The sequence below is a fragment of the Mauremys mutica genome, chromosome 6 (assembly GCF_020497125.1).
Source record: "Mauremys mutica isolate MM-2020 ecotype Southern chromosome 6, ASM2049712v1, whole genome shotgun sequence".
Lineage (NCBI taxonomy): Eukaryota > Metazoa > Chordata > Testudines > Geoemydidae > Mauremys > Mauremys mutica.
Genome location: NC_059077.1, coordinates 43,272,691 through 43,298,845, shown reverse-complemented (window position 1 = coordinate 43,298,845; position 26,155 = coordinate 43,272,691). Strand labels below are relative to the sequence as shown.

The following is a 26,155-nucleotide window of genomic DNA, read 5'->3' as shown; positions in this document are numbered from 1 at the left end:
AGAAGGCCATGGTTTTCTGATTTAAGAAGTCTAAGTTAGTCCCATTTTTTTCAGTTAAGTACGCAAAAGTTTGCAATGACTATAACCACACTTTTGTGAACACTTTTTTTGTGTTGTTAAAAGACCAAATGAGGAAAGGTTTGTAAGGAAAGTGGAAGGATATGAAAGCAAACGTGAGGAACCTTTAAGTGTCTCCATCTGATGGGGATGTGCAATTCTACTTCTTGAAAGTCAAGTGAGGAAATTTGCTGGATGAATGCTGGTGAGGATTGAGGCTCGTGTCTCAATCTGCAATTTCTTGTTCATAGATGGTCTGTTGAGAACCCTAAAGTCTGTTATTCTCTTCAACCCTCCAGGTTTCTTAAAATACATGAAAAAAAATGGAATAAAACTGCCAAGAAATTCTCCTGGAGAATGGAGAGCAACCTACATTATTGCCCATTTGGAGAAGTGCGGGGCGATGAGAAGTCTGCATAAGAACCAATTTCTGGGGGTTCTCTGATGTCCTCAGTTGCACAAAGCAATCTACAGGGTTCTTCTCTAATTCAGTTATTTATCTTCTTATTTGAGCTAGCGTGCTAAAAATAGCAGGCGTATGTTGTGGCTTAGAGCTCAGACCAGGGGGCTGAGCAGCCTTGAAAGCCTGAGTTGCTGCCCAAGTCGCAATGTCCACACTGCTATTTTTTAGCAAGCTAGCATGACTGTCTACCCAGCCCATGCGGCTTGCTCCCAGCTTCAGTGTAAACATATCCAATGTTATCCCACTAATCCCATAGTGTCTGAGGTAAAACAGCATTCCATGGCTGACCATATCAAATGCCACAGGGAAGTGCAGGTGACAATGTTCCTGCAGTGCTTCCAAGATGACCTGTTACATGAAAGGGCTGAATTCAAAGGAAGGAAAATCAGATTATCAATCTTCCGTGGAATGAGTGGTTCCTAGCATTCCAAAAGGCTCTCTCAGAAGTGGGTGATTTTCTCAGAAAAACACAGAAATGTTATTCTTGAATGTAAACCAGAAGGGGTCAGATCTCAACCTGGTGGAGGATGTTCAATTCAGAACAAGCAGGTATAGCTTCCATTTCCTAAATCCTCTTCTAGTTCAGAAATCAGTTCCAGGGATTGACTAGCTGTGAGGGTAGGGGCAGGGATTACTTGTGAAAAGCCAAGTAAGTGGTTTTGGGCCATACAGGGAAATTTGTCAACATGGATAAGGAAATCTTCCAGACATTAAATCTTGGGAATGTCATATCTATGTCAAACAGCATCTCAGTGAGGTCTCCTAGAAAACATTTGGTGTTTAGAGGTCTAGAAATTAAGTGCATCCACACGTTAGACTTGTTTCTGCATTTGCCACATAATTGCATGACTTTTGAAAATTTTAACCAATTTTTTTCAAAAGTCACCTACATTTCAAGGAAAGTCAATGGGATTTAGGCTCCTAAATGCCCAAGTCACATTTGGGAGCAACGCTCCAAAATAATTTAGACACTTTCAAAATATTACCCTTTTTCCTCTAGGTGTCCCCTTCTGTATTTGAGGTTGGACTAGAAAAGGATCGCTACTTTGAGTGGTCTTCAATTAATCTAGGTCTTTGGTGCCTAAGTAGACAGAAAGGATGGGAAGAGCTAGAGTCAGGGCCTGAGTCAACTCCCACTCAGGATTCTGTGATGCAGTCCAGGTCAGGAGTTTCTTTGGATGAGGTCATGGATGATAAAATCTTCCTGATCACTGATCAGTAACAGGCTGCTGCATTTTGAACCAAATGGAGATATTTTTAAAGGAAGCCAATGACTGGATAAGTAAGGACTGTTGTAAATCAGGATGTAGGCAGATTGGTAGATCTGAATGGAGAAAGTAGCTTGAGATTGGTTTTCTTTCATGGTTACGAAAATTAGATATACAAAAGGAAGGAAAAGCTTAAAAATCAAATCAATCAAGAGAAAATATTTAAAAAATGCCTTTTGGAACCCTGAATCTGGACTCTTATTTTTCTCACGATTCTCAAGTGAAACTCCACTCTACATCTATAAATGTAAGATTATGCACATTGACACCGAATCACTTTGTTCCACTGCATATGTCAGCCTTAGCTTACCTGTGTATGTTATCTTGACCAGATGGAACAACACCCAGGTTTGCTGCCTTTACCACCTTCTCAAGTAACACAAGACGAGTGGAATTCTGTGGAGCAACAGTGATTGTTGCAGAGGTCTCATTCATTCCGGTCAGCATTCCTGAAACATTAAGAGTAGTGTGTTGTTTTTTTAAATAATACTTTAGGAAATCTACAGAAACAAATATATGGTCTGTTACTGAATAAGAGCAAAAAGACATATAAACTTTATTTTTCTTGGTTTCCTAGAAGAAAATTACATATAAAATTAAACTACTTATCAAGAAACTGACTTTAAAAAATTGAAGCATGTGTAGATTTATAGAAAAGCCCAATTAACTTGTGATTTTAAAATAATTTAATGTTACTGAAAAGAAAATAGCAATAACTGAACAATGATGTGATATTAATAAATTTGTGTGCAGCCAAAGTAGTTCCTTTTCAGAAAGAGTACATAATATAGAATACAGAAAAGATATAAAATATTAAACAAAAGTTTTGAAATAAGACAAATTTGAACTATAGCCCACATCTAAAGAACTTTTTCCAATCGTGTAAGAATAAAACCACTATACTCAGTTGTAATTTCATTGCTGATTATTCTTTGAATTTCACATCTTTTATTTTCACAGTCAATTAGATCAGTTTAATTGATGAAGTTAAAATTATCAGATCAGAAACTGAGAAACACTGTTTACTCAGCTAGTATCTGTCTCTTAAGGAATGTAATGATAAACTATATTTGATTAAAATACATCACTACAAAATACAGCTAAAATGTCAGCCCTCCATGCTATCATATGAACTAAAAAATGGAATAAAAATGAAAGGAGAACTGTAATTCAAGAAGGCTATAAGAATTTTTTTTCTTACATCAACACCCAGTGCTTAGAACAGCATTTAGCAGGTCATCTATGTTAAATAAAATCCAGAAAAAACACCCCTAGAGAGCTTCACGCAGTCCTTATATGAAAATCCTGCAGGAATCTATGCTATATTCAGATGCTAAAAACTGTTTGTAAAAACAATGAAATGTAGGACCTCAAGTAGAAGCGGTAAAGAATTAAACCAGTGTCAGATATTTATATGCACAATAAAATTAAGTAATCGAAACTATTTAAAATGCTCAAAAATCCTACCCTCTTAGAAATGTATATACAATATACTGCAAATTCCATTCAGATGCTTAATAAATTTGATTTAAAAAACTCAACATAGCCATACATTAGAATTTGAATCAGTTTTTTTCACAAAATCTGAAATTCTGGATAATAAATAAATAAATAAATAAGTAATACAGAGGATATTTTAGAACATGATTTACTCATGACAAAAGCAAAAATAAATATCTACCTTCTATAAAAAAAATCAGCATTAGCATTATCTAACCTTGGAAACAGTACATTCTGTTTCAGACTGTTTAACTTCAATATTAGGCAAAAGCTTTAAAAACTACATAAGCAATCTAAAACTGCTTTTAAGCAGAGCACAGGGACTGACATAACACTGCTGAGAGATGTGTGTACTCATTTAGGATTTAAACCTTCTCCATTAAGCTCTATTGAAGAGCAAATGCTGAATAAATGAATGCAACTATGTTTATGTTAAAAGCCTGTTTCTCACAGCATGTAATTAAAGGAAATGTTGTACAAAGCCAGTACTTTTGTCAAGCTCCTGTAAATGGAAAGATGGATAGCACTCAGAGAAGTGAATGCATTGCTTCATATTTAACCTTAACACTCTTGTCATTAATGGTTTGTCTAACTTGTTCTATAAAAGACAAGGTACTGCTCCATTGAAGTAAAATTAAAAAAATCAACTAAACCATGCTTTTCAGAACAGAAGATTCATTATCGTTGACTAATGTATTGGCATAAAGCAAAGTAACATCCTATCAAGTAAGGCACACATTCAATCTGCCTTTCCACCCCCCTTTATTTTTAACTCATGCTGTTTTATTGTTATAGGCAATTTGTACCACTCAGCATGACAGTGTAAACTGAATCAAGATTAATTTACATGCAAAAGAACACTTAGGAGAGCAGCATGGTAAGCAAATGTATTGTCTCGATTGCTGAGGTGGAAAAGAACCTGGAAAGAAAAAAAGGTGCTCTAATTAAGGGGCATCAAATATGATTGCTTGTGGTAGTTAAGGGCCAGAAAATAGTAAATGTCTGACCATTTAAAGAATTAGCATCTTGCTTATTAGGAACACAAGTTAGATGCATAAATCTTAATAAAATTAAGTAAATGTGTTTTTTTAATCCCTGGTATTTCTAAATTAAAATGCACCATGTATACCTGACTTACTTAAAAATTTTGTAAAATTATCAATTACATTTTTATCTATGAAAAAATTGTAAAATGAAGCCAAAACAACTATGTTTATATACTTTAAAAATAAAAATATTAATGGTAAAATACCAATTAATAACCCAGTTATAAAAAACATGTGCCACCTTTAACGTTGCACTAATCATTGGAATCTAAGAAAACTTTGGTCAGTGCACAGAAAGGCAATTAATTTGGGTTAATTAAGTGTTACAATGAATCAAGAATACACAGTTTGAATAATAAAAGGAAACGAAATTGGAAAAAAAAATTATACTGATGCAAAATACAGCTGATATATTGTCATCTATCAGGGAAGACTGAGCTCAAGTCTATTCCCATTCAAGTCAACTGGACTTTTGCCATTGATTTCAAAAGGAATAGAGTCAGGCAAGATGACATGAGGATAGAGGCCCCTGTGCTACAGTTCTTACTCAGACAGAATTCCCACTGAAGCCAAGTGGAGCTTTGTCTGAGTAAGTGCTGCAGATATGGCATGAAATGCTAAAGCCTAAGACTGAAACAAGTATTTAAAATAACAAAATTAATTAGTCTATTGCTTCCAAATGGTCAAATCACAAAATCACAACATTAATTAAGCGGCTGCTCAAGACTGTATGGATAGGCAATGATTTACACTGAAAGAGGTTTCCCCAGTTCAGAACTAAAGGCAAAGTGAGCTAGTGTTGCACAGCTCAGCATATGATGCCTAGTATGTAGATAAATACAGCTTTCCGTTTTCTAGTGTTGCCACTAGGAAACCTTCACAGGCATGAATATTCAGCACCCTGTCTGTACCCCTCCTTCTTATAACATGGGGGAAAAGGAAATACACAAAATGTGACTCACAATGCAAAGCAGCATAGTGTAACTGAGTGAAGATGGGAAACAGTGAATTGTTTTCTTGCATGTTGCTATAACGTTGTATGTTCCATCCTTAGTATTCTTATTAGATTGCACATGCAATTTAGACCTAAAAATTCTTAAAAGCTATGTGTATCTTCTCATTTTTCCCCATACAAATTTGTTGCCACCCTTACTTCCCACCCCTCCACCATTTCCTATTATTAACTTTGAATGCAAACATAAAACAAAGTATCTCAAGATACAAGGTTTGAAACATTTCATGTCCAAAATAAGGAAAAACAAACAATAAGGTGTATAAATTGGATTTATTTGGAGAATGAAGTAAAATCAAAGTTAACATGGAATGGAAACACATTTGTTAACTTCTAAGCTGACCTGCATTTTACTCTAGTAAGATTTGTGTTGCTAAAATTTGAGGAAATTCATTTCTTATTTTGATTTGGGATTTTCATTTAGCAAGCCCATATAGCAAGTCTCTTAAAATACTCCAACCTATTCCTAGAACTGTGTAACAAATAAATACACATGTAAAGTTTAGAATTGAGACCTCTATTACCAAGAGTTTTCTAAAACAGCCGAAATCTATAACTAAAAAGATGCTATAGAGGAGGGTTTTAAACATGTGGTAAATTTGCCAGCATCAAGTCCTGCATCAAAGAATGAATTCAGGAAGACAGAAAGAACGATACAGAAATGCCAAGAGACCTTCATGGATTTACAAATACTTCATATAACAAAATTTCAAATAGCTTTATTCAGAGTAGCCTTTCTGCTCTATTAAACACAGCAAACAGCTGCCAGATTTATTCAGACAAATAATCAACAACCATAGAAGTAAAATGGCAGAAGAAAAAAGAATTTTGGCAACAACTCCACAGAGGACCATAGCGATTCTCAAAGTGCACTTCTTCTATGTTCTCATGGTTCTATATGGTCAGTCAGGGGGAAAAAAGCCCTCAGTCAAAGCAAAGCATAGAAAATGATCAAATATCAAGCAAGCAAGCAAGCAAAAAAAAAAAAAAAAGTGGGGAAAGCAGTACAATAACCTTCTTTACTTACAGTATACCCCTACCTACAATTTTAAGAAGGGAACAGTTTAAAAGAAATGTGCCAAAGCCTCATTTAATCACTCACCTTGGTTTGCTGAGCAGGTGTAAAGCAGTGAGGCAGGCTTTAGCCAGCAAAGGGTAAGAACAGCAAATAAGTATCAATTGGTTAAGAAAAAAATTCACAATCCTAACTTTTCACTGCAGTGATCAACTTCACAGAAAACAATATAAGTAACACTTAGACTGCATTCTTAATCATTTAAAATATAAAAGTAACTAAGAAATGATGCAAAAGTGATTATTAATAATATATAGCATTGCATAGGATTACTCATTGGTGTTCTTGACTGCTTGATAGATATACTGGGTTTCTGAGCTTTACACAGCCATGAGATGGAGTCCCATGAGTACATTCTCATCTCAGTGGGAAAGGATTTACGCATATAAATCCCCATTCATTGAGATGGATGACAATATACCATTGTAAATTTGAAAATGCATCCAAAGCTCAAGCTTCTGGACTTGAAAAGTACTATGGTAAATTTGAACAAAATTCTTAGCTGTGTGCATTGTTCAATTTAACATGTAGTAAAACCAGCTATAATAATTTTTTATTATTCATACAGTAAGAACCATTCAAATTATCAAATGCATTTGAGTCCAGGCCAAGCCACAATCATGCATTGTACAGAAATGCCGATTTTCTTTAAAAGCACTACATTAAGAAAATTGTCAGCTGAGGTGTAGACAACAAAATGGTTCCTTTTTAAAATGCTACACCAAACGGAAGCCAAAGAGTTTGTTTTTAATAGTAAGAAGCGTTGTTTTAAAGGAGTCTGATTGTAATGAACTTCAAAATAGTTGGGAGAAAAAGTACATTAACTCTACACAAGCAATAGCTTGGAATAAAGACTAATAAAAGCAGACATCATTGTATTAGTACACATTTGTATTATTTCTCTGAGCTGGTGGGTCTAAAATTCCTGCCATTAGCACTAATATGAAATGCATTAGTGAGCAATGTTAGGAAACCATAACTCTCAGGGCCAAAAGGTTGATTATGGACTATGTATGAGGAGGGACTGTTTATTTTTTTAAAAGATATATTAATCAGTTGTCAAGTACCACTGGAACGCACACTCTGTGTGCTTCTGAAGGTGTTTTCTAAACCAAGCCATTAGTATGAGATTGAAAGTGAATGCATAGAATAGCATCAATAGCTACATACATGAAGTGATTTCTGGGCATCTGTATAGATGTGCAAGTGAAAAGCATTGCAGTGCACGCACACGGAAATCAAAAATGCATTTATCAAAGTTACTGAAATAATATTTCTCACCTTGCTCTGTTTTAAAGTCCTTCTCTGACATAGTGACAGGTAAAAGTAGTTCTCCAATAGGGGGCTGAATATTAACATTGAAGTTATCTTCCTTTGTACTGAGAGAAGAGAAATTACACAGAAGTGAACAAATTTTTTTGGTAAGACAATATTCTATATAACCAAAATTAAATTGGAGCAAATATATTATCAACTGATACTGTAGAACTTACCTTTCTGATTTTCACTTTGCTAATCCAAAACCTTGCTAATTCTCACCAAAAATCTGGCTGCCTCATCCTACTTCCCAGCATAGATGCAACAGCAAGGTGCTGCAGTGAGCTTTTGTATTTCTAATGTTACTTTTATTGCTATGCACATGTTCTTGTCAACTAAAAAGTATCAGATAACTGAAACCAAAACTACACACTTGCTAAAACTCAACCTTATATGATTTTTTAAAAACTGTTTGCAAATTAACAAATGAACAAAGTTCAATAATCAGCAACATCCCAGCAATTAGTCTGAATTAGCAAGATTCTACTTCTCTTGTTTTAATACCACCAGTAAATTCAAAGAATTTTCTTACGCAAAGTATAATATCCAGGAACAAATATTTTAACAATCTTCCTATTTAGTATGAAATATTTTTCTAAAAAAACCCAAGGATCTATTATAATACAGTCACTTCTAAACTTAACAAGGACACAATTTGGAACGGGACAGAATATTGTCTGAGAAACATAGAAAAAACTAATTTGAAAAGCAAGAAAAATATTTTATCAGTTCAATTTTGAAAATGTCTCTTTTTTGACATAGTAAAAAGTAGGCTACTGGTTTATCGGAAGCCTTGATGGAAACTCTCTCAAAGCTGGGACTAGTTTTCATAACAGCGGATAGTTTAAAAACCAACAACAACAAAATAGCACATCAGCAGTATTCTGCTATTAAAAAACAACATATGTTACAGATTCCTTCTTAACCCCTTCCCTCCCCCAAAAAAAGACAAACACTGTTCACCTCATTCTCTGCAAGGGTCAAATTATTTGTACCTGAAACTAATTTTACAGAAATTCAAGATATGTGGACATTACCATGTTTCGTTGGCTGACTACGATATGCAACATCCAGTTAAGAATGCATTTACAATTAAAATCTTTGTTCTAGCCATAGGGCAAGTGAAATTTTGGAAAGATAAAAAAATCCCTTAACTGGTGTGACAAATAATCAGCAAATATTGATTGTTTGTATGCCTGAGTTATCCTACTTAAACATATTGGTACAATCATTAGTACTACAAAAATCAATTGATTAATATCCATGGTATTTAAACTAATCTCAAACATTTGCTATTGATTTTTTATAATGTTTTCACCTTAGAAGTCTGAAATTAGATTGGCTGATGTAGGAAACAGCACTGGATGATTAATATAGAAGTCATATTTTTCCTCTGATTAAAAAAATTACAAGACAAAGTATCTGAAATCAGAAAAATATTTGTTTTATGTCCCAGTTACTGTATTTTAACCAATTGCTACAAATTTAGCAACAGAAACACTTAGAAGATACATTTTATATATTCTAAAATTATTTGATTTTTAAAACCTGGGATATGCTTTTAAATGCCAAATGTAGATGTGTCAAATGTACTGTAGCAGAACAATAACTGACATTATTACTCTAAATCTAAGCTCAGTAAATATATACTAAAATGATTCATTAAAGTCTGGCTGAGATAAGCTTTATAATGATTTGTGTCACAGGTTGCTATTCCATTTTGTAAATAATTTTTAACTCTATCCCTGCTTACAATCCTGACATTCATTATTTTTGTTATATAGTTTGAATGTTGTCAGTTTATCTAATGACAACAGAACAGTGGAATAGCAAGGATGGAGTCAGCATATGTTGAGACTGAAGTGGGCTGTGACAGGATTTAACAATTATATTATTTCATTGTAGTATTTTTTCATATGAGAACACCAGGAATTTGGGAGTGAAAGAGTGACTCTTTAGCCAATTGCCCCAGATAACATTTTTCTATATGAGTTAAGTGGCTTGTTTGAACTCAGATGGCTATAAGGGGATTCAACAACACCTTCGTAATAATTTAACAAAATCAAACCAAAACACTTTCAAAATGTAACCAAGAACGATTATGGGATAATTCAGCATGCTGTTGGATCTACTGCAGACCATGCTATTTATACATGTACTGTATTGACAACGTAATGTCTCCAGATGTATACAATCTAACCCTTTTATAGTGGGAAAGTATCAGTGTAGCTTGGCTCCTACATAAGTATTCTAAAGCAGTGGGAGAGGACCCTTACTAAGTACTGTCCAATCCAGTGGCTCTTGCGGTCATGCAGAGGTCTTCCAGCGGGTACATCAACTAAACTAGATATTTGGCTAGTTTTAGAACAGGCTACATAAAAAGCATGAGCGAAGACAATACAAACTAAAATTTCATACATGGGACCCTAGGCAATTGCCCTGCTTGCCACCCCCAATGGTGGCCCTGAGAGTAGGAAGAGACTCAATATGGAGAAAAATGTAATTGTTGCTGTCGCTTCACTGCCTCCCGGAATGACAAGGCTCACAAGTGAAAAACAGGCTCAAGTATCACACTGAAATGTAAGTACAATATTTATATTCCAATTGATTTATTTTATAATTATATGGTAAAAATGAGAAAGTCAGCAATTTTTCAATAATAGTGTGCTGTGCCACTTTCGTATTTTTAATGTCTGATTTGTAAGAAAGTTTTTAAGTGAGGTGAAACTTGGGGTACCCAAGATAAATCAGACTCCTGAAAAGGGTACAGTAGTCTGGAGAGGTTGAGAACCACTGGTCCAACCAAACAATCCACTTTCCCCCCAAAGTAACAAACTCATTAATATTTCTTAATAAAGCCATTAAAATAGTTTTTGTGGATCTGATGCCTGTTTCCATCTTCTCCAACTTTATCGATAGGTTTTCTGCTCACTGGATGTCTGGAAGTCTTGTTGCTTTTTCTTATGGTCATTAGGTGAGATTTACTTTATTTCAAGCTAGAATTGCTGAGATCCAGCATACTTTGATACAGTACAATTGTTTTTCAGCTGCAGAAAACCATTTCTCTTTTGCTCCAATCACTATAATTCTCTTTACACTGAATGTCTGTGACTCTAAATTTTGGTATTTTTTCCAGGCCTGTAATCCCCACATAAGGATCTGTGATGCGGTGTATATCCCACATATAAACACAACTATGCTACCTGGCTGCACTTGGAGAGTAGGCCAGGCTTAATTAAAGATGAAGCCCAGCTGGGAAAGGAGCTCAGCGGTGACTATAAAGAAAGGAAGCAGATTAAAAAGAGACTGCAGGAGAGAAACTTTGCAGTCACTCTCTGGGACTAGAGAGTTGAAAGCCTAGGCGGGTCAAGGAGGAAGTCTAGGGGGAGAGATGGCCCTGGGATCCTCTCCTGAGTACAGAAGTCTGGCAGGAGGCTAGGAGAAACACAAAGCAGCCACTGAGGTGGAGAAAGCTCCAGCATTATAACTTGATAAGACAGGATTGGGACGTTGCAGGGAGAGAGCACTGGGAGGTGTTCAATTAAGGAATATAGAGAGATGAAAGCTCAAGCCTGAAGAGGGAAAAGTGTGTTTATTTTTGTACTTGTAGTTGGAGATTTTGCTGGAAGGTTCCACGGGAGAGCCCTGGGAGTCCTGGCCCTGAAAGAACGGTGAACTTAGAGAGGCAGTGGGGAGAATGCTTGATAAAGAGGCTACAGCAGGAAGATGTCAAGGGAGGCAGCAGTAAGGAGCCTGATGGAACAGACTTTGCATGCTGGTTATAGGGTCCCTGGACTGGAAACCAGAATAGCGGAAGGTGACAGGAAGCCCTGAGAAGGGAATAAGGATGATGAAGGTGAGTAAAGGGTGTGAGGACCCAGAGTCAGGATTAAAGACCTTTCGTAAGGATGCTGGACTTTCAATCATTTGGACTTTGTTACCCTGGAAGGTTTGAGTCTAAAACATGACCTGACCAGAGGTCTGAGTTGCCAGAAGAGACAGACCACAGTGGGACTGTTGTCAGGGGGCAGTAACCACGAAAGAGCTGCTGCATCATGCCCTGCCACAAAGAGGTGTTCCAATAGTGAGCCCACCCTTCTACAGGAGCCAAAAGCACTAACATAGGCATAGTGGGTCCTCTTTTATATCTAATTTAATTATGGATATAATTTTTTAAAAGTCATCATATTAAATACTTAATTAAAACTGTTTGCTACTAAATACAAATCTGGATGGCAAGACAATGTCATTTGCATAAAATAATGTAACTAAGAACTGAATTCAACCCTATTTAAAATTAATTTAACTACTATAGATCAAAACCTGTAAGAAATATTTCATAGCTTAAAGTTCCTATTAGAAATAGTTTTAAAAGTCCCAGAAGAATGGTTAAGACTACACTGAAACATCTCTTGTAAATGCTCTTGCTTCAAGTCTCTTGGGAGATTACATTTATAATAAAATACAACAGAGAAGAAAATTTGAAGAATTACAAATAACCAAGGGTACATAAAATCTGCATGGGAAGATTTCTCTTTTTCAAACCAGAAGGGATTAAGCATTTTCCGATGGCAGAAGTTACAACCTTAGTACAGAATAAGAGCCTCTCAATTAAAAGTATGCTCAGGAGCCCTGCAAAAAAAGGCTAGGATGTCTGATAAGAGATTCTGCTGTGGAGTGGTGTGTTAAGTATTAAGTAGTAGTCTTAGTGAGGTACAGAGCAAGCTAGGTCTCAGCATTATTCTACTGTTGCCTGAAAAAAGGTATTAAACTGTAGAGACATGGTGGGTGAGATAATATATTTTACTGGACCAACTTCTGTTGGTGACAGAAACAAGCTTTTGAGCCACACAGAGCTCTTCTGAAGGCTTTCACCATATGCCTGGCATTATCTGAGACTACCTGGGTGCTATATCCAATACATCAAAGAAAGTTTACAAACATAGGAACCAAGGGGGAGAAACAATCTACTTAATAGATTAAATAACATTACAAGATCACGTTTGATCATTTAGGAGGAGAATGATTTAAATTTTCTCTGGGATGCTTGCAACAGAAGGTTGTTCTGTCATTTGTCACTTTTCTGTTCTTTTGCCATTTTGTTCCCAAAGAATCCGGTCGACACCTGGCATTGTTTGGACCAGTCTGTCCTGGATCACTTATGCAAAAACCATAAGTGGCTGTTTACCAGATGATCTTGAGGAAGAAGTCCTCTTATCCGTGATAATGGTAGACTTAGGGGGCAAGGACAGCAGTGTCTACCTTTGAAACAAATATAAATGGTATTACCACTTAGAAACATACAAAACATTAGAGTATTGCCTGTTAATTCTCTATCTAAGTTTTTATACCATGGTTATCACCACAGTATTTGAGCACCTATCAACTTCTTCAAAGGATTCAAAAGTCAACTACTGACCTCTGCAGGCCTGCACCCACTGATTTTGATAATGCTTTCAAAGTCACAGTAAAGAGGATGCCTGCTTCCTCAATGGAGACCTTGCTACAAAGTTAGCCTCCTCCTATTCGCTTGATAATCATAAGACTAATACCATGCTAGGCCATGGCCTTGAACATGTCTTTTGCAGAGGAACACACTGATTCTAATTTCCCATTGTTTATATTCAAAGAGATACGAAGAACAGGAAGAAAAGTTGGGAGAGAAAGAATAATAATATTTAAGTTTCCTCTTGATTTCACCTTTTTGAGGTGTTTGGATTTTCTCTACTTTTCCAGCTAATCTCTTTGAGGAAAGGAAGAGAAGCATCTGGCTAAGAAAGGCCCTGGATTTGCACAGGTGGGAGCAGTTGTTCAGACCCAGCATTGCCTCCTCCAGGTCAGCCATCCAGTCTGATGTACTTGCTTTCTGGAGGTGGGCCAATTAGTGCCTGGCTTTAGAGTGACTGATAGTGGAAAGAAGAGCACCAGATAGCTTGTCTTAATGTCCAAAAGTTTTAAATAAATAAGTAAGTACGTACACACCCCTAGCGATAACTTACTGACCAGCTAACAAAGCACTGTGCAGGGAAACACCATATGCAGAGGTGAAAATGTGATTGAGAGTGATATGAAAGCTGTTTTCTCTCTAACAACTGCCTTTGGCACACATTTTATATAGCTTCCTGTACATTATGATTCAGATGCTATTACATGAGTCAAACAAGTCAGTGTCTATACCTGAGTAACATGCACTTTTTAAAAAACTGACTTTTCAGGAAGAATAGGATCAGGCTTGGTAAATAACTTCTGGTTCTGTAGTATCAATATTTTTGTGAGAAGGTTGGATGTTAGGGTACCTGACTGATCCTCTTCTTTTTCTTCTTGATTGCAGATAGACATCCTGCTCAGGTAGATTTCAGGGTATAGAGATGCCTGAAAGAAGGGAGGATACTTGCTTCTTCAAAAATATGTATCTCTAAGAGATCTGGGGAAAAGGAGCACCTGTACCCTTAAAAGAATATGCAGCAAGAGATTTCATGTGTAGGAAGAGACTGAAGAGAGCAGGTCTAGATCCCTTCTTGGCAGTTTCCACAAAAAATCTGCTAGATTTCCCCTCCCTGACAAACCAACCTCTTGCTTTTGTGTGCAAATCTGCCATTCAGAGAGGCTTTGGCCAGGTGGGCATAGGTGGATGCAGAGAATCATCTCCCCTATTTCCCAGCAGCAGATCAAAGTGCTGCCAGGAACAGAGCACAGACTGGCCCTTAATGGTTCCAGTGGCAGTACTGGGAGGAGCAGGAGCTCAGTTCTTGGGGCTGGGTTTAGTAACCAGACCTATATCTATAACCATCTCTCTGCCATCTTTCAATGTGTGCTGTGTTCCCTTGACCCCAAGTCTGCTCGTTATTTTGAGGGAGGGGAATGGAGTGCATACAAGCACTTCTTCCCATTCCACTTCATATCTCTCCCCCTCTCGGTAGTTGTGGTGACATCCTGCCCACTCCCAACCCTCAGGCTCTTAGATTTTGGGTGTGACATTGCACTCCATATTCTTTATGGAAATATGCTTATGATAGGGATATACCATAACTGAGATATACTTCATGCAAGATGGCTCATGTAAGATATCATTGGAAAGATTATGACTTACTGAATTTGGTTATCCAATTTGTATGCATGTATCATTTTTGTATCTGAAGTTAGGAATATTGACCATGTATCTGAATTTCAAATGTGCTACCTTGGGTGATACCCACAACTAGTCCTTCAGGTACAACAATGAAAAAGCCAGACAGGGCTGATGGCCCATCAGCAAAGACAACAGACTGTGAAAGAGCTTAGTCTTCCTGTGGACACTCCAGACAGCCTAGGAGTAATGGCTGCTAGGACCCTGCAGAGATATGCGACTGAGTCACCTGCTACCGGAGCCTCCCTTGGAATGCCAGTGTTTTTCCACTGGAAGACAAAGGGTTCCCACCATACACAAAAGCTATATAAGACAAGGACGTGACATCATCGTGGTTCTCCTATGCTGCCTCCTCCCCCCCTCCCCCAAGAGAGACACCAGGGAAACACCTGGAAGCAAGAACTGAACTGGGAGGAGAAGAGTTGAGCCCAGGCTGGAAGGGTGTTTAGCCTGTGAGTAATACCTGAAGTTTCAAACTGCAGGCCAGTGCAGCTGGCTTTCAAGAATCTTTGTAATCTGCCTGAAACAACATTTAGGGTGAGAAATTACTATTTGTAGCCAATTTCTTTAGTGTATTAAGTTTAGTCTGAGTGTTTTGTTTTATTTGCTCAGTAATTTGCTTTGTTCTGTTTGCTATCTCTTATAATCACTTAAAATCTCTTTTATAGTTAATAAATTTGTTTTATTATTAAACCCAGTTTGTGCAATTTCTAACTGGGGGGCGGGGGGGGGGGAGAAGTTGTGCATCTCTCTCTTCACATTGAGGGAGAGGGTGAATTTTTATGAGCTTGTGCTGTGCAGATTTTTCTACACAGTGCAAGACAATATGCCCTTGAGTCTGCACTCCAAGGGAGGTGGGCACCTGAGTGCTGGGGCAAGTCCCTTAAGCTGAGTCTTCACAGAACTGATCTCAGTGTCTTGTGTCTTTGTGCAGCTGGGTGTGGCCCTGCCTCTGTGTGTGTGTGTGTGTGCGCGCGCGCTAGAGGAGGCTTAAGAGCCTGGCTCAGCAAGACAGGTTAAAGGCTGACAGAACAGGTGGGCTCAGTGGTATCTCAGTACATCAGGTGGCACCTTAAAGGGGAGCAACCCATCACACTGGGGAGACACTAATAGCACAGGCTACTTCCCTTCCTCCACATAGAGTCCTGATGGCCTGCCACAGAATTTTTCCAGGGATCAGGAAGTGGAGGGGAGGGAGAACAAGTTCTTTTCACATCCAGCACTAGAGCCCATCTCTAGAAGTTTGTATGTTTTTTTGTTGTTTTTTTTTTGGTGGGGGAGGGAGGAACACACTTGTTCCCCCTTCCCCAGATCTTTTAGGCCAGTAGATACTCCAAGCAATAGGAGTCCTTCCCTTCTCTTCAGGCAACTGCCACGTTGGACCCAAGTTGGAAACCCTAAATATACAACTCTCTCTCTCTCACTCTCACACACACACACACACACACACGGCTTTTTAGAAGATGAAGATTGGCAATTTACTCATCCCTGACCCTCAGTTTTTTTTTCTTCTAAAAACACACATAAAAAGCATTATTGTACAGAAATTAAGTAAAAGGGGGAAAGTGCATTTGCTGAGAGATTGCACAAGAAAGGCAGTGATGTTCTCACTATGAGCAGACAGGATGAGCAACCTAATGTACGTTCTAAATAAATGCATTAGGAACAGTTTTCAAGTTATAGAGTTTCTCCTTTCTCTCTAATTAGGTATGTGATCTTCGAAAGCTTTGCTTAATAAAATAGTGCTTATTAGGGAGGTCTTTCAAAGCTCTCAGAGCTTTCAACGCTGTATATTACAGTTTCTCCTTCACTGCCCTTGATATGTTCAAGATCTTTTAAAAGTGATCTAAATATTTTATTAGTCATTCTTGCTTTTTTCTTAATATAGTTTGCATTTATTGAACCACTAACACTACAACATCTCGAAGCAGACAGGTAGTGTTTACTATGCAAAACACACAGTCAATGATTGGCATCTAAGACCAATTGATCTACCCATTACCACTATCTCCCAACCCCCTCAAGCACTACTACAAAGCTATTGATTTAAACACTGCCGATCGGTTTCCATTTTCTGATTTTGGGCAGGCCAATTAAGAAAGTGAGTAATTGTGATTACACTGCTTCAGGATCAATTACATTTGATGCAAGACAAAGTGCTCCTTTTGGTAAAATGCAGGATAATAATTATGATCGGGGAACTGCTTCGTATGCCCCAAACAGCTCAAATAAATGACATACATATATATCTTCATGCAAGACAATACAGCAAAATAGAGATGTTAGGACACATTTTGTCAAAATATTCTTGAAATAATTCACACATCCACACACAAGCTTTTGAACAAAAAACTTTTTAGAAAGTATCGAGAGTTAAGAGAACTGCCATTGATTGTATTTTAAACAGATTCACATGGCTGAAAGACCATCATAAAACACAGAATCACCTAATATACACATACATACTACAAGGATTTTTAGAACAATAAAACAGCAAATTTTACTCAAAGTACATCTATCTTTATTTTTCCCCCTTCAACAGTATTCTCAAATATCAAAGGGTTTATTAATCAGTGAGGCAAACAAAGTAAGCAATTCCTATTCTTAATTTAACTTTAAACTTGGTGTTTAGCTTGAGCTTTGTCATTGGGCTCACATTGTCCAAATCATTAAAATGAATACAGGACTGGTGTCTGAGGCAAATCTATTTACAGTGACGTTACTCATAGTCTGGTTAGTGTTCAGGAATATTGATCTGTCTTGTTTGTCTAATAGGAAAATAATAAACAATTACCAGGCAATGTTGGAGAAAGTAATCAGTTTTTATATATCACTAATATAGCAGACCTCCCAAAACATAAAGGTGATGATCTGCATAAAATCAATGTGTTATGCTACATTGCTTATACTCATCACTGCAGAGATTCTCAGCAATAAATGGTGTACGTTTGGAACTGAATCATTTACATGCTTAAAAGATGTACTTAAAATAAAAATATTTGCTGTTTTTAAAAAGAATGTATATGCTTGTTTAAATATTCTGACGTATGTAATTTTAAAATAAAAAAGCTAAGTATGTTTGTGTTTAGAGAAACAGATACCTCATATTTTTGTAATTTTGAAGTTGCATTGCCTAGAACTCTGCTTCCCTCGTTATGTCAAAATAAAGCTTGTGCTGGACTAATCTGCTGTACAGTAAAATAAGCTCAGTTTTTAAAGACTTCAGATCAGTTCCTGATTACCATTGCTGCTGTCATCATCCAGAAAGACACAATAGCATAACTTGTGCATATGCTACATGCCTTGGGCATCATGCTGGAGATAAGAATATCTTTAAAATAACCTCACCTAGGGACTTAGCATACAAAGGAATATCACAAGGAAAGGGTTGTTGAGAAAAACATTTTCAATAGTAAGCTCCCACGAAAAAAGAGAAAATGTAACTTCTGTATTGGGTCTTCTTGAGTGGCATGTTTAACATATATGAAAGCACAGTAGCTTTTCTACTACAAATCTCATATCCCCAGTCTTTAAGAATCTATAAGTTTCCAAACTACCATTGATCACTGTAGCCTATTTTTTAAAAATTATTAAACAAACAAGAGTACAGAACTTTCTACAAGGAAAGACAGTTTTCACCTAACCAGTTTTGGGCATTGTGATAGGGTTGACAATTCCATAACCCATGTGGTGTGGCAAGTGATGAGAAAAGCTTCTTGCAATATTTGTTTCAGGATATGTTAAGAGGAAGGTAAAGACTAGCAAGCAGGTTCATTTAGTGACATGGGCAAAAGAGTTTGGATTCTGCTACTATTTTTGCATGAATTCACGTTGCCTGACAATGGAAATCCCAATGGGTGAGCAGGCACTTTTTCTGCTTAAATCAAAATATGTAAGGAACTTAGATACAATGCAGGCTCTTAGGCATGATAATGATAAGCAAAGTATATATAAAAACATATATTTGGCAGACACTAGTGGGCCAGCCACCTACTAATTTCTCCCCCAGCTTCTCCCAATCTCTTTTTTTACTATTAGGAAGAGGCTTCTCTTACTTGCAAATCTGGGGGTGGTTTACTTGGGTGACAAACACTACAAGCCTATTACATAGGCTCTGGACAATCAGGATGGCCTTTTAAGGGTATTAAATCCCTTAGGTTTGGTGTGTTTTGATTTGCAAACTCTTGTAACAGAGGAAGAAACTATACTAATAAAGGCACTATACTAGACCCTGGGGTCAACTGCTCTCTATGGGAACAAGAAGAGGGTGGTCCTATCCAAAGAGAGATGCTAATGCTATAGGCAGGCAAATGCTTTCACCTGATTAAGTAAAAAGGCAGTATCCAGGTAAAGGAAAGGCTAGGAAAGCTCAAGAAATTATTATATATGTAAATAAAGATTGGCCGCAGAGCATTAGGCTGACTGTTCGGCAAATAGAGCTGGAGTCCCTCAAAGATGATTGTTGCTGCATGTATATGAGCACTCAACTTTTGGCTCTGATACTTTTCTTTGGTTTAATTTTGTTTCTGGATTTTATGTTAGTAAATTACATATTAAAATGTTTCTGAAAATTCAGTTACATCAAATGGTAGGATCCATCGCAACCTCAGAGTTACCAAACTAAACTCGTGAAAAGAACAGAACCACAAACAGGTCAGGTACCTAACAGAAGAAACTGATTTGTTTAGGTAACTCAGATTTGAAAGTGCACTGTTTGACTTTACTATATGTGCATAAGTTAATTCTCATCAAGTATCACAAACTTTCAAAAATCATTTGGAAATATCCTGATAGGAAAAATAGTAGAATAGTAAAGTTTACAAGGTAACTATGCCTCATTTCTCTATATACATCTTGAATGTCCATTTTATGATGAGCTATTTTGCCCAATTCTGTAACAAATACCGAAAATACAATAAGCACTTTGCCCATAAAAATTCTAGTTAGGCTTCAAACTAGTTCAAAAAATAATCAGAGCAAATTCAAATATCATGTTTTTAATCTAGTTATGGAAGAAGTTGTGTAAAAAAGACAAAAATTTCTCCCTCAATTTCCATTCAGAACAATCAAATGTTAAAACAAAACAAAAACAAACTTACCACAACTGGAAACTGGCAGTCTGAGTAGAATCACAAAAGTCAATACCCATTGAGACAGTAATGGATTCCTCAGGCTCAAGAAATTCTAGAATAGAACATGTAAATTAAGCATGCAAAAAAATAAAAATAAAAAATCAGATCAGCCAATCTAAATACAAAAATCTGATAACATGTAAAACAACAAATGTTTACAGCTTCTTTAAACTTGGAGAGGTTCTGACCAAATTTTGTATTTTTATTTTTTAAAGTGTCTTGCGAGAAACTTCCTATAATAAAATGCATTTTAAATATTACCATTAAAATCTAATCATACCATTAGTGAACCAATGCTTCAGATTAAAACAGCAGGGACATATCATTACAGAAAAAACATTCAGGTCACATGTTATCTATTTGCTTGTGTGCAGATGCAGCATTTGCATTTCATTCAGCATGACACCACTTATTCATTGAATCTGAAAACTGAAGAGCAAGACAGCACAAGAGCACTAGTAAAATGCACATTACTATACAGTGATGGGGAAAATCAAGTTTAAAAAATTCTATAGTCAATGTGGCCTACTTCTCTCCAAATTTTGTTTGCACTAGTTACACAGGAGGCTGGGAAGATTATGGACCTAAAATGGAGGATACGCCGAAAAGGATAAGACACAGGTGGGTATAAAAACTTCATTTTACAAGCAGTGCAGAATGCAGCACTTCCTAAATGAAGACATCAAGAGTAAGTTCGCTGTTTGTTTCTTGAACCTCTTCAGAGCCAGATCACCATTCTAACCCTACACTATTGCAGACTGAAGGACTTAGGATAGGACTTGCAGACTGAAGGATTAGGTGAGGTGCTGTGTCCTTCTTTGATACCAAAGGAACATATACAAAAACTGGTTGTTGGGGAGAACTTCAACTAGAGAACAGTACAAGAGAGACAACACACAGGAAGGTAATTGAACAGATGCCATTTCAGAAAGGAAAGTCAAATTAAAAATGTCTGGACAGAGAAAATTTTTGTGCTACTGTGTTCTACATATTTAGGAAATCAGAAGGAGTCAGCTGTTTAACAATGGGGAGAAACATAAAGAAGTCTAACGGCAGTAAAGCAAATTGTGGAAGAATGCAGAAAACCCAGGGGAGGAGGGTTTCGAATAATGGAGGGAAAACAGAAAGTGCTTCAAGAAAGTCAAGTCTGTATAAGGATCTGTGTGGCATCAAGAAAGAAATACTCCATGCCCCATTTGCCACTGTTACTATTACTGGCAGAACTGCAACTGCAGAGGCTACAGAGTAAGTTTGGAAAACTGATAAGAATGCCTGGCTACACAGACACTTCCACTGTGCTCTCCCGGTGGAATTACAGGACTTAATTTTCTTAAAGTAGACAACACCCAGGAGAAACACAAAGAATACAAAATGTACCGAAAAGGATAAGACACAGGTGGGTATAAAAACTTCAGATCCAGAAGAAATTGAGGAAGAATGTAGAAAACTTGAGCACAAGCAAATCAGACAAGCAACAACATAGACGGAAATAAAAATTACATAATAGAATTATTTTCTGCTTGCGGTTATGAAGGAGTGTGCATGATGGATACCACAAATAAACGTATCTGTTTCCGATTTTTTTTTGTACGGGGAACAAAGTGGCAAAGGCTCCAGTGAACATGTCCAATTTTAAATGTGTTACAATTATGGAACCTCTTGATTAACTTCAAATCTGGTAAAAATTCTACTCGTCTTTTTGTCTGAATTTTGAGGATGATATTCCATCGTGGATTTTAGGAAAGAAGGAAAAAAATTGGATTTATGATAAAATATGAGTTACAAACTTCTTTCTAGAAAGGCTACTACCTCTCCATTTAGACAGGATAGTTCAGGCTATGAGCTTATTTATATATCCAGATGGGAAGACACCATTCAGTTCAACTTAATACCAAGTTCAGATTTTGTCACTGTCTTGAACTAGATGTTTAGTTATAGAGACGTATCATGATTAAAATACAAACAATCAAATGTTATCCATGCAAAATACTTGACCATATGTTTTGTTGACACGAGCATGGAAAGTTTGCTCTGAAATAAGTAAAAAGTGGCTAAGTGCCATGTTTATTCCTTGGAAGTGAACATAACTTGCTGGCACAAACCTCCAATTGGCATTGTCTTAAGATAGCTGCTTAGTCAGTGTAGTGACCAAACAGCTAAGAGGTCAGTTGGAAAAAGGGAAGACAGGATACTGGGCTAGATGGACCTTTGTTTGATCCAATATGGCTGTTCTTATGTTCACATGAAAGAATCTGAAGAAATTACAACCAGAGGCAGTATGACTATATGTTTTTTTTCATTCTAACTGTACTGGAAATGCTCCCTTTTAACAGACACCTTGTTAAACCACACACACACCCTTGCCACATAATGCTTAAAAATGTTTTTTTTTTATTCTGTCACTTTCTAAAATAAAAAATTAACTTTAAAAAAATCAATACATTTGGTATTTTCCATTTCATGTTTTTAACTAAACAAAACAATACGATATTGCATAGTTCGTTTTAAAAAGATAATTTGATTACCTATTGGGTTAAACACATGCATCTTCATGCCTGCAGGTAGCTTTCTCTCCCCTACGTGAATATTCTCTAACTTCTGGTCCGTGGTGTTCGTTAATGTCACTTGTACAGATACCATTTGATTTCCATAAATGCACGGCTGCCTTGAGAAGTGATAATGAGCTGCTAATCCTTTCCCACTCATTCGATGAAGCAATTCATGAGTTTTCATTGGCACAAAGATTGGGGAACTGACCTGTTACATAAAAAAGTTAAAAATTAGTGAACAATATACTAGCCAATTCTTGTGGATAGTAGAAGAACATAATATGACAGTTTAAATACTGCACTCTCTGCACCAGCTAGAACTCCCTCTCTCTTCTGTGGGAGATTTGGACGTGATAGGAATGCAGTATCAGGGGGCAGATTGATTTTCATGAAAATACCTTAAAGCTTTGACTTGATCAACAGCAACAAATGTGTGGAATGCATCAAAAACTATTAGAACATGTTGAAAATATTCAAGTTCACAAATACAACATAATAAAGGAAATATTTGGAACAGCATGAAATAGAATTACAACATTTCTGGTATTGAGAACTAACAGTTCTGCTTACAGTTAAAGTTGTCTAACTTTCTATTATAAGACTATTTCCAATTGCTTATAACTTTGACAGATTGGTTGAGCTGAGATTTGTCTGCTTCAAGCTGATTTTTTTAAGTTTCAGCTAAAATGGTCCAGCTGCTCTAGCAGCATTTCTCAAATGTGGCCACCGTGGCCACATGCTTTCTTGCAGCTACAGCCTCCTGGGTGGTGATTTTTTTTGCGGAGGTGGGGGGACAAAGCAGAGGCCCCTCCCCTGGGGTTGGGCCCTGCCCCCCTCTTGAGCCACAAATGCTGGAGGAGCAGACAGCCGGTGCGAGTCCCCCACCTTCCTCGGGGCATTGGGGCTCACTCAGGCTTCTGGCTTCCTGAAGCGGCAGGCTTTGGCTGCGGGCTCTGACTGTGCAGCACTGGGCGCAGGTTCTTTGCCTGCATAGCAGCAAGCTTAGTCCCCCGGCTGCTAGTCTTTGGGCTCACCCTTCCTTCCCTTTATCAGCCCCTGGTCCCCACTGCTGTCCCCAACCCCTCACCCTCCTACCCCATCACCCCTGGCCTCCCCTGCCTCCCTATCTACCTTCCCATCCAAGGCTTAATTTGTGCCCTGGCTTGCCAGGGCTGAGTAAGTCTGCTATGAAAAGTGATGTTTGTGTGTTTGTTAATATCACTTTTCACTGCCTCCCAGCTAGCTAACAAGTCTGCTGCTGTGAAAAGTGGTATTAACAAACCTACAAATATCACTTTTCACAGAATCTGACTTACTAGCTAGCAAGTCCAAAAAAGCCCACAACCAAAAAAGCAAAAGAAACAGCAAAAAGACAAAAACTTGTAAAGCACCTTATTTGTGTTTCTATTCTGTTTAGGTCCAGTAAAGAAGAGACACATCTGTACATTATTATTATTATTATGTCTAAAAAAGGAAACCCTACATAAATAAATTATTATATTTGGACATGTATGTGTGCATATTTATTTGTTTTTCCTAAAGTTAATTAAGTATTTTAAGAAAAATTGTCGAAGTGGCCACCAGCAAGAGTCGGTGGCTGCACTCTGAGGACATCAAAAAAATTGTTGTGAGAACCCCTGCTTAAAGAATAAGATTAAGGGGAAAAAGTTGTTTTGCAAGTGTTAAAATACACACAGCTGTTTCACTGAGAAAGTGTAGTGAGTACATGCTTTGGAGAAGGTAGGGGTATTGCTTAGGGGTCAGGAATATACATCTTTTGATGTCTTTGTGAAAAGTTGCCCAAATTTGGCACATTATAAGTCTCTGAAAAATCATCATTTGCAAATGCTCAAGAGAGATTTGTTAGAGCAAAATTCTCTGAAGATCACAATCACAGAAATGTAGGGCTGGAAGAGACCTTGAAAGGTCATATGCTGAGACAGAACAAAGTATACCTAAACCATCACTGGTGGGTGTTTGGAGGTTTTTCAGAACAGGTTGGACAATGACAGGGATTCCACAACATCCCTTGAAAGCTTAGTCCAATGCTTAACTATTCTTATAGTTAGAACATTTTTCTTAATATCTAACCTAAATCTTCCCTGCTACAAATTAAGGACTTTTTGTCCTATCTTCAGTGGATATGGAGAACAATTAATCATTAACCTCTTTCTAACAGTCCTCAATAGGTTCCCCTTCAGTCTTCTTTTCTCAAGACTAAACATAGCCAGGTTTTGTAACCTTTCCTCATAGGTTAGGTTTTCTAACCCCCCCTTTTTTTTTAAATCTCCTTCTAGACCTTTTCCAATTTGTCTATATCTTTCTCAAGGTGTGATGCCCAAAACTGGACACAATACTCCAGCTGAGGCTCACCAGGGCTAAGTAGAGAAGAACAGTTATTCTTACATACGTCTTACATATGACACTGCTGGTAATATACCCTAGAATATTAGCATTTTTTTTGCCACTGCACCGCAATGCTGGTGCATGTTCAATTTATGATCCACTAAAAACCCCAGATCCTTTTCTGCTGTACTATGGCCTAGCCAGTTATTCTCCATGTTGTAGTTGTGCATTTGCTTTTTTTCTTCCGAAGTGTAGTACTCTGCACTTATCTTCAATGGATTTCATTTTGTTGAATTCAGACCAATTCTCTAATTTCACAAGATAATTTTGAATTCTAATCCTGTCCTCCAAAACGCCTGCAGACCCACCCATCCCGACTCTGGCAGCTTAGTGTCATCTACACATTTTAAAAGCATATTCTTAACTCCAATATTCAAGCCATTAATTAAAATATTGACTAGTTCGAGACGCAAGACACACTCCTGAGGGACTCCACTAGATATGTCCTCCTGGTTTGATAGCAAACCATTGATAGCTACTGTAAGTACATTTTTTCAACCAACTATACACCTGGCTGGCTAGATTGTCGGGCTCAACGGGTAGTGATCAACAACTCGATGTCTAGTTGGCAGCCAGTATCAAACAGAGTGCTCCAGGGGTCAATCTTGGGGCCGGTTTTGTTCAACATCTTTATTAATTATCTGGATGATGGGATTAATTGCACCCTCAGCAAGTTCGCAGATGACACTAAACTGGGGGGAGAGGTAGATACACTGGAGGGTAGGGATAGGGTCCAGAGTGACCTAGACAAATTGGAGGATTGAGCCAAAAGAAATCTGATGAGGTTCAACAAGGACAAGCGCAGAGTCCTGCACTTAGGAAGGAAGAATCCCATGCACCGCTACAGGCTGGGGACTGACTGGTTAAGCAGCAGTTCTGAAGAAAAGGACCTGGGGATAATCTTCTTTGAGTCTCTTATAGTAAATTAATCTAAACCAAATTTTTGCACTGTCTGCATTGAGTGTGCTGCACCTCCACAGTGCTTTGAGGTGAACACTGTCCCAGAGGGAGAAATCTTATCTGTCCAGCAAGGATACAATGCAGGCTGACAGTGGAATAAACCTTTCTATTGAAAAGGTCAAGTCTTTTTGCTTCTTTATCCTTTGGGGTAGATGATGGCAATCCCTGATATGCTCTTTTGTTTACTGCCAAGACAACCAAAGAAACTGATGAAGGATGGGTGCAAAAATGTTCATGGCACTGA

At 37.4% G+C, this 26,155-nt stretch overlaps 1 protein-coding gene across 1 annotated transcript in view; it reads right to left on the bottom strand.

The window, feature by feature from the left end:
* Positions 1-26,155, bottom strand: part of AP3B1 (adaptor related protein complex 3 subunit beta 1) — a 271,189-nt gene that overhangs the window by 9,971 nt on the left and 235,063 nt on the right. Inside the window, exons 23-26 of the mRNA XM_045021277.1 lie at positions 22,522-22,753; positions 19,964-20,048; positions 7,703-7,800; positions 2,099-2,237 (exon numbers count right to left, since the gene is read on the bottom strand). Coding sequence (XP_044877212.1) covers positions 2,099-2,237; positions 7,703-7,800; positions 19,964-20,048; positions 22,522-22,753 — 554 coding nt within the window. The remainder of the gene's footprint in view (positions 1-2,098; positions 2,238-7,702; positions 7,801-19,963; positions 20,049-22,521; positions 22,754-26,155) is intronic.